The 20,993-nt window shown below is 40.1% G+C and overlaps 3 protein-coding genes across 4 annotated transcripts; 1 reads left to right on the top strand and 2 right to left on the bottom strand.

Annotated features, from left to right (window-relative positions):
* Window positions 1-600: 600 nt before the first annotated feature.
* Window positions 601-4,379, bottom strand: LOC133725454 (large ribosomal subunit protein eL20z-like). Of its 2 annotated transcripts, XM_062152721.1 has the most exons (5): window positions 4,206-4,379; window positions 2,699-2,755; window positions 2,035-2,161; window positions 1,840-1,957; window positions 601-1,067 (listed from the first exon to the last, which is right to left on the bottom strand). In XM_062152721.1, the coding sequence occupies exons 2-5, from the start codon at window positions 2,706-2,708 to the stop codon at window positions 999-1,001; spliced, it is 324 nt and encodes a 107-aa protein (XP_062008705.1). In that variant the 5' UTR covers window positions 2,709-2,755; window positions 4,206-4,379; the 3' UTR covers window positions 601-998. The 2 variants fall into 2 exon arrangements, with proteins under 2 accessions (XP_062008705.1, XP_062008706.1); XM_062152722.1 differs by lacking the exons at window positions 2,699-2,755; window positions 4,206-4,379 and adding an exon at window positions 2,559-2,686.
* Window positions 4,380-4,503: 124 nt separating this feature from the next.
* Window positions 4,504-7,895, top strand: LOC133725453 (DNA-directed RNA polymerase I subunit rpa49). Its single transcript, XM_062152720.1, has 4 exons — window positions 4,504-4,985; window positions 5,386-5,535; window positions 6,272-6,583; window positions 7,254-7,895. Exons 1-4 carry the CDS (start codon window positions 4,554-4,556, stop codon window positions 7,656-7,658), a joined length of 1,299 nt encoding a protein of 432 aa, XP_062008704.1. The 5' UTR covers window positions 4,504-4,553; the 3' UTR covers window positions 7,659-7,895.
* A 564-nt stretch (window positions 7,896-8,459) lies between these two features.
* LOC133725452 (protein phosphatase 2C 16-like) lies at window positions 8,460-11,976 on the bottom strand. The gene is made up of 4 exons (XM_062152719.1): window positions 10,237-11,976; window positions 9,452-9,811; window positions 9,236-9,341; window positions 8,460-9,060 (listed from the first exon to the last, which is right to left on the bottom strand). Exons 1-4 carry the CDS (start codon window positions 11,092-11,094, stop codon window positions 8,726-8,728), a joined length of 1,659 nt encoding a protein of 552 aa, XP_062008703.1. The 5' UTR covers window positions 11,095-11,976; the 3' UTR covers window positions 8,460-8,725.
* Window positions 11,977-20,993: the final 9,017 nt, after the last annotated feature.

The raw sequence follows: 20,993 nt of genomic DNA, 5'->3' as shown, positions 1-20,993 counted from the left end.
AGATAATTCAAATCTGTATCACTATTTTTTCTTCACAAGGTGAAAAGGTCTTTGACCACCACCAGAATCATTTCATTTTGTTTATAGCGCCACTGTCCCATTGATGTTGAAAAGCATCGGTCATGCCCCATCCAAAAGAGAAAAGGGTGTTCAGACCGGCCGACCATGATATTTTATGTATAAATGGGGCACAAGTGAAGTTGGTGATGAAGGTAAAGGGATTAGGTATAACGACAGATCAGTTTTATCGATTCTGAAAGCCAAACGCCATTATAATTCTGCATGTAATACATGTGAAAAGCAGATCATCCCAAAGAAGTTACTATTACTTTGGATAGAAATTTTTTTGCATTGACTAATAAACAAGAAACTGAAGAAAGGGCAAAACCACCAGATCATTAAAACAGAAGTATACCTTTCTGTATACCTCATAGTGCAGGACTTCCAATAGCTCAAAGAAAGTGGCAAACTGAAGAATAACTCGATCAAAATCGAGGTCTTGTAGGAGCTTGCAATCAAACAGAAGCAACATTTTCAAGACAGATTCGTATCCTAAGCTCCTAATTGACTATGAAAATACGTCAAGGCACAGAAGGAAAATAAAGAATGGAATCAAATTCTTACTTGCTGATAATTAACCATGGACCAAATATTATTTAAACAGGGACCAAACCTAAGTTGCAGCCTCTAGCACTTGACTTCAGTTGCTTCACAGATGCAAGCATGTCAAATGAAAGTTTCTCTCTAAGGTTGGTGCAAGTACTATTTTTCTACAATATTTTCTGTACATCAATACCCTACTAAGGGGAGCTAAGCTGTAGCATGCTACTGTACACGGTTTGCATCGTGCAAACTATCACACGTAAACCTGAAATTCTTCAGAAACCAGTACCCCTAGCATTCCATAATGCCAATTTTTCTTGTTGACCGTGATTTGATTACAGGAGGACGCTTGATCTGAACATCATCAGCACTGGGATATTTATATGATGCCAATGTTATGGATGCAAGGATTTGATAACAATGACTATCACGGCTATCAAAACACCAACTGTACAAACCGAAGCCTGCAACAACAATCACAACGTTTGTGATCAGTGACAGGGTGATGGGGGAGCACAATCTTCATCACTACAAAGTAGTTTAGGTATACGTACATAGTTCAATACGTAAGAGATATTTCACTAATGCACAACATGGTTATCAGCCAACAAGGAAGCATAAGAATAAGGCCAGTCCCTAAGACAGTGAGTAATGCTACATGGTGCTTTAGCTAATTAAAGTATGCCAGCCTCACTACACTGAAGATTCACATACTGAGGTCTCTCTATCACATTATGATCATGGATGTAGAAACATAAGCAAGGGAAGCGCACTCAAATGTAAAACTAACCAAAATATTGTAGACAAAAGGAAGATTTGAGAAGGGAACTGTTAAATCCATAACAGAGTACAACTTAATTTGGGGTTCTATTTCCAGAATCTTGTATGCCCATCATACCCTCACACTAAAAGATTTCAAAAGTTTATAATTTTAACCTCTCATATTCTTTAATTTCTGGTAACTTTAAATATTAAAAATTGACTGGTCCAGGCAACACCCACAGTCCCATACAGCCATAACAAGGTGGTGCCAGGGCCTGCAAACATTTAAAAATAGAAAAAAGAAAAACCAGGGTTCCGGGGAGAAGGGGAAGAGGAAACAATAATCCTTTTTATTTTTTTCATCTTTCAAACCTGGATGAATAAGAGCAACATGAGTATCACACTATCTCGCATGGGTGCAGTGAGAAGAAGACGGGTACAAATAGATTCAACTTCAATCTAGCATAAACTTACAGCTACTGCCGAAGCACCAAGCCCAGATCGTTCCCTTGGGTCTTTATCATAATATTTATAAAAGTAGAGAAATGCAGCATAGTACCACATCACTGGGAATACAAATCCAAGCAGAAGTCTGCAAAAGGTCCATTCATGAGAGAAGGAGAGACAAGAAGTAGAGGATACAAAGACAGTGAAAGCAGGAAGACTCACGAAAACCATCCAATTCCACAACCACAAAAAGGAAGGGGTTTGTCAAACATTCCCAACTCTGGGTCCTCTGGACCATCGATACGAACATAGTTGCCATTCTTATGGTTCATTGCATCTGTTGAGAGCCCTGTGCCCACAAAATCACTGTCAGAAAGTAATCCAAGAACATCTTGCCATAAATTATTAAAAACTGATTATTACTCTTTTTTTTTTTTTTTTTTACAAGCTTAATCACCAACGAGAATATTGGATAAAATGAAGACATAATGAATTCTAAAGTTGCAAGTTTGAAATTTCCTCGATGTTAAGGACTTCTAGTTGTCTTCCAAAAAATATTTTCAGTGAATGGTCTGACCTGTGAACCCGTAAATAAGGACCTTTGCAGTTTTAGAGAACTAAGCAACCTAGCAACCTACATAAGGAGATCTCCCTATAGTTTTTATGCCAACTGATGTTGAATCTTGAAAACCAATAACTAAGCAGACAACACCATTCCAATCGGAAATTACAAAGAAAACTGATACCTAGATATTTGTGTACAAAACAACGGAAGGTGGGTGCTTGGATGTGTGTGCAGAAGTTGGTATCATAGAAACTTTCTACATGTTCCTGCTACCATGCATAGAATATTGAATAAAAATAGCATCAAGGAGGGGTTCCGTACTCTGATCCATGTGTCCCAAAGACAATCCCTCAGTTCTCCTCTCTGCCCCAAAGGTAACTGTTACATGAAGAATCCATTTTATCACACAAGTGAAGATATGCTGAAATATATGCTTAAAATGTAAACAGCACAAGTCACCCAAGACAATATAAAAAGGATAGTGAGAATAAAATATAGGGCACTATAGTTGTGGAAATTAATATTCCCACAAAGAACAGGCATGTTATAATTGGCAGAGGCTCAAAATACTTATTAATCATGTGACACATATAATCACTTTGGTTTTTAAGCCTGAAGTCTTGAACACATATCATCCCATTTCCGTATAACCTGGATATCTGATATGGGCTAATCATAACTCAAGCAGTATTTACTCTCAAGAGATCGTTATTCTTTTCAGTTCATACTAAACCTTTAGAAGCTATACATGGATAAGGGGTCAAAAGAAAAGAAAATGCCTCCAACCAAAAGAAATGCATAGAACTCCTTCCTAGAGTATTGATAGTGCATCCAACAAGGAAAATATTGATCGAACGATGAGTCTGGCTTGCTAAAAAGAGATACAGTGGTCCTGAATATGATCTGATCATCACATTTAAAGCCTACTCACATTCTACACCTGGTACAGTAACTGCATTAAGATCTTTGACTTAACAAAGAATTTGTAATTAATATCATTTCCACTCTCAGACATGTGACTGCCAATGGTAACTGCCTGAGATTGAAACTTATATTATACTGATCGTGGAATTTCCAACAGGTAAAAGAACGGCCAAAATACAGAACGTAATACGGTTGATGCATTAAATAGACCTGTCATTTAAATAACTATCACAATATCTTTAGTTCCTTAAGAACTTCCCCCATACAATATGTAGCAAATACCCAGATTTATCAATTCTGATTCTCAGTTGCACCCATGCCAAAATGAAAGAAAGAAGAGCCACCTCTATCCAATTGTTCCCCAAAACACCACTACTCTTGTAGACTTAAGAGGGCCAACTAGCACACATCATGACAGATCTTTACTTCTCTTCTTTAGCTACTCAAAGTAGAACATAATCAGAAGTCAAACTATATTTGATTTTAGCACCACCCAGGAAAGACATTAACTTGAGAATCAATCAAATATATCCAATTCCACAGACACTCGATCGAAACAAACATAAAGAACACCATAAGAGCTTTGTAGGTCTAAACAGCATTGTGATTAACACCCCTGGAAACCTTCCTTTAGTTTTTGCAGAGAAGACTTTGAATTGAATGATCATGCAAATCCCTCACCAGAAAACAATGTAACAGTACGAAACTTTTGAGAAGTACAGGAGAGTTATGACCAAAATTCAACAATCCCAGATTTGGGCTTCCCTTATTCAAAACACCATAGATTACTGTAAACACGTAGAAAGTTCACCAGCACAGCTAAAAAATCAAAACAAGAAAACTAACAGAAACGAACCCAACTCGAAATTTCCAATCTTGAGCCAAAAAAGACTGAACATTTTACCTCAGAAGCAACAGTAGCCGAGAAGCTCAATCAGCAGATTAAGCTTTTTCTTTTAATAGAAAAAGCAATTCCTGATGCCAAGCAAGCAAGGAATGAAAACAAATTGGGTTTTCTGGTAAGAAGTGATTTTCTCCGTATTTAAAGTACGAACCTTCCTCTCTCCATTTACGCCACTGTTTCTATTTCTTAAAGTTTTGACAGTTTTAGACGAAAAGGAAAAGAACGGTAGGTCAGGTGGTGGGGGCATAAAAACGACACGTCGTCAGCGTCTTAAATGGAGTTAAAAACCCTACCAAAACCCCCTAAATAGCTCTAAACCCCCAAAAAGCTTTAATCTTTTGTGAGCCAATGGATTCAGACACAGAAGAAACCAGGTCCCAAGTGACCGCAACCAAAGCAGAGCCATCGCGCAAGCACAAGAAGAGGAAGAAGCTCGCATCAGAAGGCAACCCAGAGAAGCCCAAATCAGTGCAAGCCACCATCAAGGTCATCCCGGGAAACCCAGAGAGAATCCCACCTCTGGTGGGCTATTTCCCATCTGGGTTCGACCCGACCCAGAACCCAGACCCGGATTCGACCAAAGTTGGGGTCTTTAGGCACAAGGAGAGAGGTGGGACTAGGCTTCAGGTTGTGGTGACCCCAAATAAGGAGGCTAAGGTTGATTTTGTTGGGACTAGCTATGCTGGTGAGGCTCAGGCTGGGGAGCTCTGCTCTTTTGGACTTGGGATTCTTGATAAGGACACCCAGACTTTGAAGATCGTGCCTATTGCTAGCAACAAGGTAATTTTGGACCATTACTTCTTGAATTATCTGAAACTTTTGCCATGTATATAATGTGGGTTTAGGGTTTAATAATTTGTTTTGTTCATGTTTGTTTAATTTGTAGCTGGGTTTACTTGTATACTACTTGGGTGCTATGTGAGTGCAGTTGTTTCAAGTTAGAAGGATTACTGAGAAAATGAACTTTTGCTCTATTTAATTTACATTGGTTGGTTAATGATGCACTGTATAATGTGTGAAGTTTACCTATGGACATGTCTTGAGTGGAGAAGTAAAGTAAGAACCTTACTTGAAAATTCAAGGATAGAAGAACATGTGTTGTGTTGTATACTGAGTACTTTTCTTTAAGTTGTCATTGTGAGGATATACTTGTGAACTTACTTGGTATACAAATTTTCAGATATTTAGATTGGAGCCAAAAATTCAAGGCCTTCACTTCTCTGGTAAGGAGCCTGCAAGTTTAGCGATGGGAGAACTTTCTGCACATGAGAAGGCAGAAAAACGTATGGACCTTCATAATCGTTATGGAACAAAGAAGTCAATACGGCAGGTAAGACCCCTTTTTTTTTTTTTTTTTTTTTTTGGAGTTTTGAAGGGATCATCACCAGCATTTGTGCAGTCACAGGTGCCTTGTCTGATTGTGTCTGTTCGTAATTAGAAATGTAGTTCAAAAAAAAAAAAAGATTAAATATTTCAAATTTACTAAACATTATAGTAGGACTGTAATTGTACTTGAAACAGTGACTAGATGTCTATATACTTTACATAGAATTCAACTTATTGGTTTTAATGATTGTGAAAGAAATATTCCTTTAAACTATGGTGTGCAAAATTTTGTGCATTATATGATGTTTAGTGTGCTTGTTTAGTGAAAAGAAATGAAATATTAGGAAAATGATAGGGAAAACTCTACCCCATGTGTACGAGCATGTTTCTGTTGTACTAAATTCCATTATTACTGTTTGTTTTCTCCATGTCTGCTTTTCTTACTTTGCAGTATTGAGAATATAATAATAAAAGACCAAGGATTGAAGAAAATTTAAAACGAAAAAAACCAATACTGATCAGTAGCTATGTATTTTGCAGACGGTACCTTTCTACTTGATTTCATTCTTTTTTATTAATGGTTTAAAATTTTAATGGAGAAATTTGTGAAAGGACTTGATATCAACTAGAACTATGTGGGGTTCATGATATTTCAATTGAGACTATTTCAAAATCTCTGTCCAATGATAACTTAAACTGAAAGCATTAGTTTGTAAATTTTTTCTTCTGTGGCATTGTAGAATAAAAAAATGCAGACCTTGAAGCAAGAAGATGATCCTGATTCTCAAAATGATATGGATGCAATCAAACAAGGTATGACAAACAAGGAGGATACTGAAGCTTCTGAAGGCCATACAGACCGCAATACCCCACCATTTAATGCTTCTGCCACCACTCCCCAGGAGGCTTATCCACTGGATAAAATCATCACCACAGGGGAGTGGAAATTCCTCCAAGATATTAATAAGCTTTTGGAAGGTGGAGCAGAAATCTCACAGAATTCTTTTCCAACATTTGTTTGCAACCGGATCCATAAACTGCAGCTGATTGAGGTCAGGGTTCGAAAGTTAGTTGTAATGTTTAATTTTCAGTTGTGTTTAGGTGAATTATGAAGTTCCACTTCTAATGACCATTAAACTAGTGTAGCATGTGATTGATAGTTTGCATTACTATGTAAGGCCGATTATCCATTTTGTTTCTAGGAGAGCATATTGAACTGAATAGCCAATCATTTTCAGTTGATTACAGATTACAAGTTCGAAGAATTAGACAAGCTTGGTAAAAGAATCAAAACTTAGGTTTACTGCAGTAGTTACCAATTTTTTACACTCATCCACTTTCTTTCTTCTCACCTATTTTTGCCTGCAATACCTTCCATTATCACATACATGGAGATGTCTATTATTGTATAACCCAAAAATGGCTGGTACCACCGTGCCACTAATCTGCTGCATACAAACAGTAGTGAAGATATGAGTCTTAAGCCTCTTTAGTGTGGTGAGTTGCTGACTAAGGGTTAATATCTGTGAAGTTCAGTTTTTGATGTTGTCCCTTAATGGTTGCGTGTTCATGTCAATTAAGTTGTGTAATCTACTAGCATAAGAAAAGGAAAACATTAGAGATCTGGAGCCATGATATTTTTGTTTATCTAGTGTGATTTGAAACATCATGGTGTTTCTTATCATTTTCAATACTCATTTTTTTTTTTGTCTATGGTTGTAGGATGAAGACAAGAAGTATAAGCTATCTTGTATTTTCTCATATATTATGCATCTTATAAAGTTCAAAGATCTCCACTCCATGGATGGGTTTTCCTCGGCAAAGGCCCACAGATTCCCAGGCATTATAAGGGATAGATTTTCAAGCATGTTTGATGCAGTGTCGAAGAGGCTATCAACTGAGAAAAGTAATCTTCTCATTAGTTATGTCTTGGTGCTCACTCTTTTTGCGGATGAATTCCAAACAAGTATGACAGACATAGCGAAGGATCTGAGAATGGGGACTGCAACTTTGAGGACGCATTATGAGAAGTTGGGTTGCAAGGTGTCTAAGAAGAATGGCGTATCAACGGTTACCCTTCCTGTCCCCCTCCAATTTCCAACAGTGAGGCGCAAGCGACGCAATTGATGATTACTTTGTTGAATCTTTTTTATTGTGATTGATTGACGGCACATGGAAGAATACGGGTACTTGGCTCAGAAAATGTCATGACCTTTACATTCTGTTTGTATGTTTTATGTTACTGTGCTTGTGCAGCAGTAATCAAATGAAAGTATGGCCTTGCCTTTTGTGGTTGCTATATATTGATTTCTTCGATACACTTTTGTTGGCTAAGCTAACTAGTTATTAAATCATATTGCCCTATGCTCCTTTGTGTCATGAAAATCTGAGCTTGACATCTTCTATGGTTATTTGAAGAACTAGGAAGTTTAAAATGTGTGGTAACAGTGGCTGCAAATTTTGCTTTGTTAAGATTGCCAACTCTTAACGCACTCTCAAACTAGCTTCATTCCATGCTTTCCGTAGCATCCAGAGCATCAACAGCAAAAAAAATAAGAGAGCCTGGACTCCATATTCCCTTGCTACTTTTACATCCCCAAACTGCAAGTATTATATCTTCCTCACACTAATTTGAACGAAGCCTAGAAGATGCACCTTTCTTTGTTTAAGTGTTATACTTCCTCACACTAATTCAAATAGTGATGTATTTTACAGAATTCGTTGGAATTGCAGCTATTCAGGGCACTAACCAAACCATTAGATTATTTTTTCTAACAAGAATATTGCTACATGCACTACATTTGCTGATCACTGTGGGTTTTCTTTTATCTTGGTAGAATCTACACTTTTTTCAATTGTCACCTAAGTGGTAATCATTTCCACGCACAATAAGTCTATTAATAGACAACTAAAGTGGGCTCATTCAGATAATAAAATGCAAAATGCATAAAATTTACATTACTAGTTGAAAATGCACATCTTCAGATACTGTGTATCTAGAATGTTGCAAAATACACAAAAAGCAAATATGCCAATGCATTACAGTTGCTACAGTACATAGTACATACAGATTTCTATAATTGTACACACAGAGTCCATGAGGAAAATCAGTAGACCACCATCTCTATATAATTATCTATCTTAGATATAAGAAAATAGCCAAGGCCATTCAATGTGGCTAAACCTTTCCTCATTCAAGATTTGCACTTGAACTTTCTATGAGCTTTCAAGTCCACCAGAATCACAGAGATATTGTCTCTGCTTCCTTTTTGGAGGGCAAGAGTTGAAAGATATGAAGCCGCTTCCTGCGCTGCCGGATCAACTCCTGTGCCTCTTTCCGCCAGAGGAGTAACCCCGTTCTTTTTGTGCCACAGCAGTATGCGCCTTCGAGCCACTTCACATGCTTCCTCGTTCGTCATGACATCCCATAATCCATCACTAGCCAAAATGAGGAATTCATCGTCTCTGGCTCTAGGGACAATCATGACTTCTGGATCTGGAATTATCCAGGGTTTCAAATATCTATCCCCTGTAGTATAATGAAAAAGGTTAAAAAGAAAAAAAAGTCATTCTGAATCTGAGATACTACTCACAATATATGCATGCATTTGTTCAGACATTTCAAGCAACTCATAAAGGAACAGATGATATCAATTTCTTCTCTTTTCTTTTCAATTGCATGACGGGGTAGAGTATAGACATACCAATGGACCTCGACATTGCAAGAACTCCAAATACACGATGTCCATTCCACTGTATGACCTTCCCTCCAGAAGCCTCAATTCTTGCGTATTCATCTTCTCTGTTTGGCTGATAAAAAGTAACGAAGTAACAAGATAAAAGGGTCAGTTTCTATATAAGAGATAAAATTTAAGTTGTTAACAACTAACAAGTAATAGGCCTTCCACAAACACACTTACTTTATGATCTACTGATAATGGTACTGGTTGTTTGCCACGACAAAGAACGGCTCTTGAATCACCACAGTTCGCAACTATAATATGGGAAGAACAGACTAATGCAACCACAGCTGTAGACCCCACAGTTTCTGCGGCAACAGGCTCAAAGCTGGAGCCAGAAGCATCCTCATTACTTCCGGTGATGCCTCTGCTGACTTTTCCTCCTGTCTCATCATCTACACTCTGGAAGCAATTAGTGAATGCTTTCTCCCACTTCACCTGCTGAGTTTCTCCCATTATTCCATCAGTCAAATCATCCTCAATAATTTGAAGCTCTTCAGCCAAAGCTGAATGAAGCCGTTCACAACAATAGTTAGCAACCTGCAAGAGTGTCCTTTCAATCAGGTTAACAGATTCTGAAATCCGTTCAGTGGAAGGACATTTCAATCCAAATATTTGTACTCCATTATGGACATGAAAGAAAATAGTCATTTCCTAATTTCCTAATCTATATAATGGGGTTGAAAAAAAAAATCTAAATAATGGGGTTGAAAAAAAAAAAAAAAAGAAGCAATTTAAGGAAAAGAAGCATGTACTGCCATCAAAAAATTTGTTTAGTATAGCTTATGCTTCAATTAGTTACCAGTATCCCTTTCCACTACCCTGGGATTCATTTTGAAATCATTGAACCATACAAATACAGAAAACATAATAAGCCTAAAAGATTTACTGAAATACATCCAGTTGCAGGAGAATATACTTTAAACTTCAATGAACAAAATAAATGTATGCAAGAAGGTACATACCTGAGATCCTCCATGCCCATCATAAATACCAAAAAAATGACTGGTTAGGTGGGTCAAACTTGGGCTTATTCCATTGTACACATGATTGCCAATAAGCATTTTAATTGGAATATTAATGAACTGAGGCACAGCAGCAATTGCATCTTCCATTTCTGGTCTTCTTCCACAGATTGAAATGGAACCCCAAAGAGGAATACAGTCCAGCTCAAAAACACTTCGGATGGCTGCTTTACTAACATTCTTCTCCCCGTTTGACTGCAAATCCACTGCTGTAGAGGCTGCTAATTCAGTTTTACCAGGTAACTCAGAAACTGGAGTTACTGCTGCCACAATGACTTCACCAGAAGGCACTTGCCCTATAGTAGATTCGACCAAGACAATAGCTTTTGCAACAATCTGACCCTCGCCAGTATTTCCCATCTCCACAACCTCTGTCAAGCTTATCTCAGACCCCAACTCTAACGTTAGCAACTGCTCACTAACAATTCCATTAGTATCATATCTAAAGGATAAGATTTCTTCCTCACTTTCTTTAACCACGGAATCATTAATAACCAAACTGTGTCCATTCTTTGGCAGCAACTTCAACACATCAGCTCCCCCATTGTTATCGTCTTGTGATGGCACGGTTACCACACTAATTTCATTCCTAGTATCATTGCCACTTCCATTTGAAATCAACTCCAAAGGCACCACCTTAGTGGTATCCGATGAAAGATTTCCTGGGTCTGTTACTAGCTTTAGCCATGCGAACTCCACATTGGTTGCAATTGCGGAATTATCACACACAGTATTACCTAAACTAAGTGTCACTGCAACTGCTGGAGACATGTCCTCCATTAATTTCCTTGTCTTCATACAATTTCGACAGTCACTCCAAACCCCCCTCGGTAAATTAACGATTCTTTTTTTTAAGTTTAGACAACAACCCTCTCTTTGCAGATTACATCACTGATCCACTAATTCTCTCACAATTATAGTGATATAAACACAGTTCTGCACCACTATGACCAAACAAAGATGGGCTACGTGCTTAACATGAGCACAACGAAAAGGGGTATCAGATCTGACCAGCAACAACGAATCTAAACTCCCAATGACACAAATTTCAAGACTTCACAGGTGAATTAAGTTCCTTATAAAGCTTAGCTTAGGAAACACTTCCTCTTTCTGGCAAAGACTCAGCCACATGAGACCGAAATCCTATCCTCACCACCAACCCTCAAATATACACCTAAGCATATGAAAATGACTGCAATCCAAACTCTATTTATAAACCCAAGATGAGAAAGCAGAGGGTTCATGAGAAAGAACCTAGGAAAGACAGAAAAGCAACCCTAATGAATCACAAGAAAACCCCCAGCAAAAGGTGGAAGCTTTTTTCACATAAAACTTGGGTTTTCCTGGATCTAAAGGCAACCCATCTCAATCTAATCTGAAAAGGGTCTCAGTTACATTTCTTCTCCTTCTCCCAAGAAACACAGTCAACCCCAAATCAACATCAATCATCACAAATTGACCATCTCAAAGACATTTATCATCATCTGGGTATGCTATTAAAAACATGATCTTTATCATTCCCCAACACAAAAATTGAAAACAAAAATCACACAAAATCTAAGAAAAACTTTAGTGGGTTAATCTTACCAAGGAACAAAGACTAACCTGAGTCAGTGGTCAGTGAAGCCCTCCTCTCCTCTTTTCCCTAAAGCTGTTATCTTTGGTTGTTTTTGTTTTGGCGCAAACAGAGAGAGAGAGAGAGAGAGAGAGAGATTCTGTGTGTGTGGAAACCTCAATGCCTTCTACCCATTGGGGGACCTCGTTGGGGGACACGTATACACGTACACGTACTGTGGTGACGTCACCGGCTGTGTGCGACAGAAAATGGTGAGCTGAGACAGTGCTGACACGAAGACAACTAACCCGGCCATGGACTTTTCGTGAGACAAAACTTTGAGGAGGGACACGTGTCCCCTGGGCCTGACAAGGACACCTGGGACGGCCTATCATGTCATGTCTCTCTACCTGCACTTAATGCACAGTGGCCTCCATAGCGACCGCTGCTCCTTTACTCCTTACTGGTTTGTCGGTTACTACTTACCAGTCTTCTTATTATTGTTTTGCTTTTTTTTTCTTTTTTTTTTTGGTTACAATCGGGGCCTAAAAGACCCAAGCAAAAACAACAAAAAGGCTAAGAATTAGAGCAGGAGCTCCTCCTTGCTCTAGAAACAGCAGAGATGTCGTCAAGATAGGGTTTAGGTGAGCATTTTCCATAGCATCCATAATATTTGAGCAGCCCTTGAGGAGAGAACCAAGGGGATGGAGGGAGAATTCAGCTTTTTGCATTAGTTGCACAAGGATGACAGAATCAGACTCGACTTCAAGGTGAGAGATATGGAGGTTCAAGGCTAGTTTAAGACCATAGAGTAAGCCCCAAGCTTCAGCATCAAGGATTTCCCCAGTTCCCAAATTCACTTGGAATCCAGTGATCCAATTGCCAATCTGATCTCTGATAACACCACCAGCACCAATTTTGCCAGTGGATGAGGACCTAGTCCCATCAATATTTAACTTGTAATAATTGGCAATAGGTTTTTTTCCAAGCAAGCAAAGTGTATCTGCAAACAGTATCAGTATGTACCTTGACATTAGCACTAGTCCATTCATTAGCATAGCTCCAAATCACCTTGTCAGGACACGCCGGTATGATAAAACTTGGATCAAAAACAGTCTTATTCCTCCATTTCCAGATAAACCAGCAAATGAAAACAAACAGATTGCACCATTTAATATTCTTCTGAATCAAAGTCTGACAATGCAACTGTTCAGCAACCCAGCCATTCCAGTCTAAAGTAAAAGAGTTAAAAGTAGTCTCATGGCTTAAGAAAGGCCTTCCATATAGCAAGAGATCTAGGACAGTCCCTGAACAAGTGAAGAAGAGTTTCATCAGCAACCTTACAAATAGGACATGAGGAGGTGGAGGAAAACCCTCTCCTAGCTCTTTGAACATTAGTCAGAAGCTTTCTATGGAGAGCAGCCCAAAGGAAAGTTTTCAACTTAGGAGGAACATTGCTTTTCCACACAACAGTCCATTGAGGATTTTGAAGGTTAGGAAAATCAAATTTAGAGTTGTAGGCGGACTTGACAGTGAAGCAACCATTAGAAGTAGCTCCCCAAATTAAAGAGTCACAACCACAATTATCAAAACCAGTAGGAGTATTAATAATTTGATTAACAATATCACCTGGGACCATGGAGGAGAGAAGATTCAAGTTCCAACCATCAACAGTCCAGAAATCATTGATGGTTGCATTGATGTTAATGTCAGCAGTAGGAAGAGCCAAGCTGATGAGGGGAGTAGTAAGAAGCCATTGATCAAGCCAAAATTTAATTGAGCTGCCATCACCAACACGCCATTTTAGGCAATTCCTTAACAACACAGCACCATGAGAGATACTCCTCCAAGTACTGGAGCAGTCAAGAGGGGGTTTATAGCTTGTATCAATAATACTGGAATTCTGCAGATATTTAGCAGCATACATAGAAGCCCAAAGACCAGTGTCATTTTGAAAGATCCTCCAACTGGCTTTAGCAAGCATAGCCTGATTCATCTCCGCAGTTTTCTTAATACCAAGGCCCCCCAACTGCTTAGGTTGATAGACAATATCCCAATTAACTAAATGGACTTTCTTTTTCTCATCAGTGTCACCCCAAATGAAATCTCTATTTAGTTTATCAATTTTATCACACAAACTCACAGGCAACTTGGCAGTCTGCATGGCATAGTTAGGAATAGCAGAAGTAACAGATTGCACCAGAGTGAGTCTGCCAGCCATGCTCAAGACTTTACTTTTCCAACTAGATAGCCTGCATTGAATCTTGTCAAATATACTAGCATAAGTATGCTTATTGACCCTGGAATGGATGAGGGACATGCCTAAGTATTTACCAAGATCATTGGTCAAGGGAGAACCACAAATTCTACTGATTTCAGCAGCAGGTCTCTTGCAAGTGTTAGGGGAGCAGTAGATAAGGGACTTCTCATAGCTAACAGCTTGGCCAGACAAGGAGCAAAACAGATCAAGACATTTCTTGAGTTTACAAGCCTGAAGAGAAGAAGCCTTAGCAAACAACATTAAATCATCAGCAAAAAACAGATGGGAGATCTTAGGGCCAGATTGAGATGCTCTAACAGGTTTCCAACTCCCAATATCAACATTAGATTGGATGAGGTGTGAGAGCTTCTCCATGCAAAGAACAAAAATGTAGGGAGAAAGGGGGTCACCTTGTCTAATGCCTCGTTGAGCTACAAAAGAATCAGTTAGCTCATCATTAAAACAAATCTGAAAGCTAGTTGATGTAATACAGTGCATAATTAGCTTAACAAGAGGCTGAGGAAATTGGGCTTCATATAGGACCATCTCAATAAAATCCCATCTCAGTCTATCATAAGCTTTAGAGAGGTCAACTTTCCAAGCAAAAAATCCCAGCTTTCCAGAGGATCTTTTAAATTTGAAGAGCATTTCTTGAGCAATCATAATATTATCTGAAATATGCCTGCCCGAGACATAACTAACCTGATTAGGGCTAATTAGGTGCTGCATCAAAGGCCTGATTCTAGCAACAATGATCTTAGAAATGACCTTATAGATGGTTGTACACAAGCTGATGGGTCTGAAATTGGCCATATGCTGGGGGCCATCAATTTTTGGAATAAGAGCAATGATAGTGTGATTCAAACCTGGGGGAATTTTGCAGGATCTGAAGGCTTCATGAACAACTCTAAAAATTTCACCAGAATATGTTTGCCAATGATTCTGATAGAAAATGGCAGGAAAACCATCATGACCAGGAGCCTTGAGACCACCAATGGCAAATAAGAAGTTTTTAACCTCCAGCAAAGTGATAGGCTTACTTATGGTGTCTAAAGTTATCTGATCAATAGCAGGGAAAAGCCAAGGGATGGTGAATCTAATATCCTCATCATTTTTAAGAGAGAACAAGTCAACAAAAAAATCAACAGAAATATTCTTCATGCTTGTAGAATCAATAAACCAGTTCCCATCTTTATCAAATAAACCCTCAATTTTATTTTTCCTTCTTCTAACAAGAGTAGTTAGATGAAAGAACCTGGTATTTCGATCTCCACCTTGCAGCCAATTGTCCCTGGATTTCTGCCTCCAGAATAAATTCTCTTGATCTCTGATGGCCTCATATTCCTGAATAAGATCAGCTTCCAGATTAATTAAGAAAGGATTTTCATGTCTGTCCCTAGCCTTCCGTATACCCCCAATTCTAGCCAAGAGCTTCCTTTTCCTGTGAAACAAGTGACCAAAAACATCTTTGTTCCATTGAGCAAGGGCCACAGAGAGAGCTTTAATTTTATTAGAGAAATCACCAGTTAGTGCATTCCAAGTAGTAGAGACAAATTCAAAGTACTTAGCATGGGAGAACCACATGGCCTGGAATCTAAAAGCAGTTGTGATGACCTGGATTTCTGTTATTTAATTTTGGTAATTAATAATGGACCAGTTGTACGAATAATTATTATTGTGCTTTATTCGTAGATTGTATGTGAAGTGGAATGGTTTTCGTACGTATAAATATTTGAATTTCACAGTTTAGGGGGTCGTGTGAAGTTTGACTTTTTATATGTTGAGATTCTTGGAAAACTTCCTTCACGAAAGTTGTAGAGCGCGTCGATACGAGTTCGTGGACATGTGGAATGTGGGAATCGGAGTTCGTATGAGGAAGTTATGGCTATCGGAAGAAGTTTCCGTTTTAGTATAAATATGGAAAATCAGAATTTTATTTCATTTTTCCCTTTCCTTTTCCGGAAACCCTTTCCCTTCTCTCTCTTCTCTCTCGGTCGACCCCTTCAGAAACGAAAATCTTCGACTGACCCGACCCGGACCCGGCCGACCCGACCCGACTTTTCCGGCGGACTGCGGCGGTCTCCGGCGACGAAACTTTCCAGACAGGTTCGCCTCCTTGCTCCGGTCGTCTCTGTGGTGGTCTCTATCGACGATTCTCCTCCACGGCGGCGCTGCAAGGCGGTGCAGTTCGTGGTTTTTCAACCCGACCGGAAAACGCAGCTCCGACGTCGGCGGCGCTTCAACCTTGGCCTGGGGAGTTCGCAGCAGCCTCCTTGTGCGAGCTGTGGTGGTTGTTTGGAAGGATACACGTGAAAACTCGATCAACTCAGTTGGGTTTACTGTTCACTGCTTGTGAGGTAGTTTTCGATCCCTTATGGTTGTTTTCTGACTTCGAGCTAGTTATGTGTTGGCACAAGCATGCTTAGATGGAGCTTTTTGATGTTGGGAGTTTTGTGAAATATTGAGTTTTGGTCGGCGGCGGTGCGCCTCCGTCTGTGGCGGCGTTCCGGCGGTGTTCCGTCCATGTATGAGACAGTTTCTGGTATTATATGTCTTCTACTCGTTGATACGAGCATTTCGATATATAATATGCAAGTTTTGGAGTTCGAATGAATTTGTTATGATTTTTATCGTTTCATATCGATAAATTTATTCAATCCGTGAGGATTTGAGTATCCGATCGACTTGTGGTTTGGACACATCGATCATGGAAGTGTTCCGGTGACCTTGGGAGGTCTCGGATGTGGTTTTGCCTCGATTGGCGCCACTTTGGGGATTTTAGTCCAAAACAGGGGTTTCGGATTTAAATCAAATGTGAATCGTTACTAAGTGGATACCGTTGTGATTAGGTACTTGACGAAGTATTTGGACGGTTAATTGGCGGATTTACCACTTTGTTCTTTGTTGAAGACGCAGCGGGAATTCAAGGTGAGTAAATCTCACAAGGATCTTTATGAACAGAAGTACCATTATTGTTTTGGCGTTAATTATTTAACTGCAAACTATAGTTGGTATTAGTAGGCATTCCTGAGCGAATGACTACGTATATATATATTTACGTGATATATATATATTCTTGTGGGTGGTATTTGATGAATAATATGCATGATGATGCTTATATTATTGTTGAATATGACTTTTCATGGAAACAATATTGTGGAAAAAGATGTTTTCTATTGTTGAAATGTATTGATGTTTGATGTTACATTTTTGAGTCAAGCGTGACTCATTTAAATGTATTGGTCTTTGTACCAAGAGTCACAGATGGTGAGCAGGGATAAGGAAAGCCGAGATTAGATGTTAGTAACGTTTTAGGTCAGGTGTGACTTACTTAACGTTCGACTTTGAGACCGGACAGGGTCTGAAGGTCATAGGTCACAGATGGTGACAGGTTGCAGATGGCGACCTTGATGTTTGATTTCATGATCAGACGGGGTCTGAAATCATATGTCACAGATGGTGACAGGTCGCAGATGGTGACCAAGGCAGGAAGTTGGTAATCACGTCCTTGGTAGGACAAGTGATTACGATTTCAATAGAGCTCTAGTCTGTCTGTCATGATAGCTTATGGGAGTAACGGTCGAGGTTGCTTGAGACTCATAGGTATGCAGCTTAAAGGAGAGTTCTGATGGCATTCTTCTTTAATTGTCTAGATGAGACTTGAATTGTTACTTGATGGTTAAGTTAGCAAATAGGGCATGGTCATAGCGGTGACTCATGTTGTCCTTTCTATGGAAAGGATATGGAATGTTAGAAGGAAATCATGGTGGCATGTTTCCTTAAGTAGATTGACGTGAGTTGTTGATTGATGTTCATGAGTTACTCATACGAGCTTGAAGAAGCTTACCGGGTTTGTTGTTTGGCAACCCCGGTGCACCATTCTATGGTGTAGGGGCTAATCCTGCAGGTCAGGAAAATCGTGGCTGAAGCTGAAGGAGCTTGTTGGCAGCAGAACGGGTAGGAAGCAATTTTTGTTGGCTTTGCCAATATATGACTTCCGCTATGCAGTAAACTCTGAGGAGCATTTACGTTTTATTTTGTGATGACAATTTAAATTCGTAAATCTTTGTAATATATAACTCTGTGGAGCGAGTGTATATTAACTTGGATGGTTCAGTGTATCAGTAAGTACTTGTTTTAAGGGAAAGATGTTCCAGGTATTTGTATTGATGACTGAACATTCACGCATGTATAATTATGGGATTATATATATCGATTTTTATTGTTGTTAAAAATCAGGGGCGTGACAGATTGGTATCAGAGCGTAAGGTACATATTTGGTGACAGTCAATACTCCTCGAGTGATGGCCCGTCTGCAGTGGATCCCCATCGGATGCTCTTCGGTATTGACATAGTCATTGGGTATGTAGTGAGTCGTCAGGGTAGTGTTGGCTCAGTGGATGAAGGTTAGGAGCTAGATGTAGCTTCTATGAGTTAAAGACTTTTGAGGAATGATGACCTTTAGTTTTAACTCAAGATTGACGTAGGGGATGGAATTGTATCCTCTGACGTAGTATCGTGGTTGATTGAGTCATAGCGTTGACTTATACTTGTGTTTGAGAGTTATACAGGTATTAACCACATGTTGCTATGCTCCTTAGGTGATGGATTCTCAAGGAGGCAGAGCTAGGGGTCGCGGTAGACCCAGAGGCAGGGGTAGAGCCCGAGGTAGGGGCAGGATTCCTCCTCCTGTTGAAGAGGTATTCGATAATGACGTTGAGGCATCGAATGTTGAGCTGCCTGTTCCACCTGTTGTGGAGGCCGCAAATGTTGTAGATCCCATTCGTTTGTCAAAGTTGGCAAAGGAGATATCGAGGTTGGGAGGAGTCCCATTTCAGGGAGGTACGGATCACATGTTGGCAGATCAATGGATCGAGAACATGAAGACCTACTTCGAGATGGTCGTCTGCGACGACATTGAGAAGAGGAAGATTGCCACATTTATGCTCCAAGGCGATGCACGGGTGTGGTGGAACGGCACACAGAGGGTGATGGATGTGTCCACCATGACCTGGGACGGTTTTGTGGAACTGTTCAGGAGGAAGTACTTTCCGCCTTCTGTGAGGGAGCAATTGGAAAGGGATTTTGTCTCGTTAGTCCAAGGGACTAAGAGTGTGAGGGAGTATGAGGCTGAGTTCTCAAGGTTGTACCGCTTTGTAAGGCAGATGGATGCTGAGAGCTTAGCTATGAAGTTTCAGTGGGGACTGAATGCTTCAATCCGGCGCGATGTCGCTGTTCTGGAACTGAAGACGGTGGAACTCATTTTCGCTAAGGCTATGGCCATTGAGCAGGAGAACCTGACTTTCCAGGAACAGGAATCGGCTGAGAGAGATTTCCAAAGAAAGGGAAAGGCAATTGCGGGGAGCAGTAAAGCATCTGGAAATCGAAGTGGATTCTGGAAGAGACAGAGGACTAATCAGCAGGCGCCAGCTAGGGCTGCAGCTGCACCTGCTAGGGTTGCGCCTAATAGGCAGGTGGCAAACCCTAAGTGTTTCAATTGCAATGAGATGGGCCATGTTGCTCGAGCTTGCACGAAACCTAAGAACTTGGCATGCTTCACATGTGGCCAGACGGGGCACTTCTCAAAGGATTGTACCCAGCAGGGTAGGGGACAAGGGAATCAGCAGAGGCAACTGCCTCAGGGGCAGGCTAGGGTGTTTGCTATTGGTCAGCAGAATGCCGGAGTGGAAGGTACCTTATCCTTATTTGATTTCTTTGCTAGGGTGTTATTTGATACGGGAGCGTCCCACTCTTTCATATCTAGTTCTGTGGTTGATATGTTAGGTTTGACTCCTAGGCCTCTTGCTAGACCCTTGTGTGTTATTTCCCCACTTGGTGTTTCCCTTGAGCTTGATATGTTTTGTGATGCATGTCCAATTGTGATTGGTGGTAAGGAGTTTACCGCGACCTTGATTGTGTTAGCAGATCATAAGTATGATGTCATTTTGGGTATTGATTGGCTGAGGCCAAATCATGCTATGATTGATTGCTTTGAAATGGTAGTGTCATTTCATATACCTGGACAGCCAGTGTTTCGTTACCGGTGTCTTAGGTCAGATACTGCTATGAGGGCAGGATTCTTAGCTCACGTGGAGTCAGTGAGTTGTGCTGCGGTTATGACAGAGATTTCTGTGGTTTCCGAGTACAGTGATGTATTTCAGGATATACCAGGGTTACCTCCAAGGAGGGTAGTGGACTTTGCTATCGATGTGATACCAGGTACTGCACCTGTATCTATGGCACCATTTCGGATGGCACCAACTGAACTTAGAGAGTTGAAGGAGCAAATTGATGGTTTACTTGAGCAGGGGTTCATTAGACCTAGTACTTCTCCTTGGGGTGCACCTGTGGTGTTTGCGAAGAAGAAGGATGGTTCACTAAGGTTGTGTGTGGATTATCGGCAGTTGAACAAGGTGACGATTAAGAATAGGTACCCTTTACCTAGGATTGATGACTTGTTTGACCAGCTTAAGAAAGCTACTGTATTCTCGAAGATTGATTTGAGATCTGGATATCACCAGTTGAGGGTGAAGGACGAGGATATTCCTAAGACTGCTTTTAGGACCAGGTATGGACACTTTGAGTTTGTTGTCATGCCTTTTGGTCTAACCAATGCACCTGCTGCATTTATGGACTTGATGAACCGTATGTTCAGTCCGTACTTAGATAAGTTCGTGGTAGTGTTCGTGGATGATATTTTGGTTTATTCCAAGACGTTGGAAGATCATGATAGGCATCTGCGGATTGTGCTACAGATTTTGAGAGAAAAGGAGTTGTTTGCGAAATTCGAAAAGTGCGAATTTTGGCAAAGAGAAGTTAAGTTCCTTGGTCATGTAGTTTCGAAGGATGGAGTCTCTGTGGATCCTTCTAAGGTGGAAGCAG

Source organism: Rosa rugosa, chromosome 1 (genome assembly GCF_958449725.1).
Source record: "Rosa rugosa chromosome 1, drRosRugo1.1, whole genome shotgun sequence".
Lineage (NCBI taxonomy): Eukaryota > Viridiplantae > Streptophyta > Magnoliopsida > Rosales > Rosaceae > Rosa > Rosa rugosa.
The sequence above is the reverse complement of the archived record's forward strand: the minus strand, read 5'-3'. Positions and strand labels throughout refer to the sequence as shown.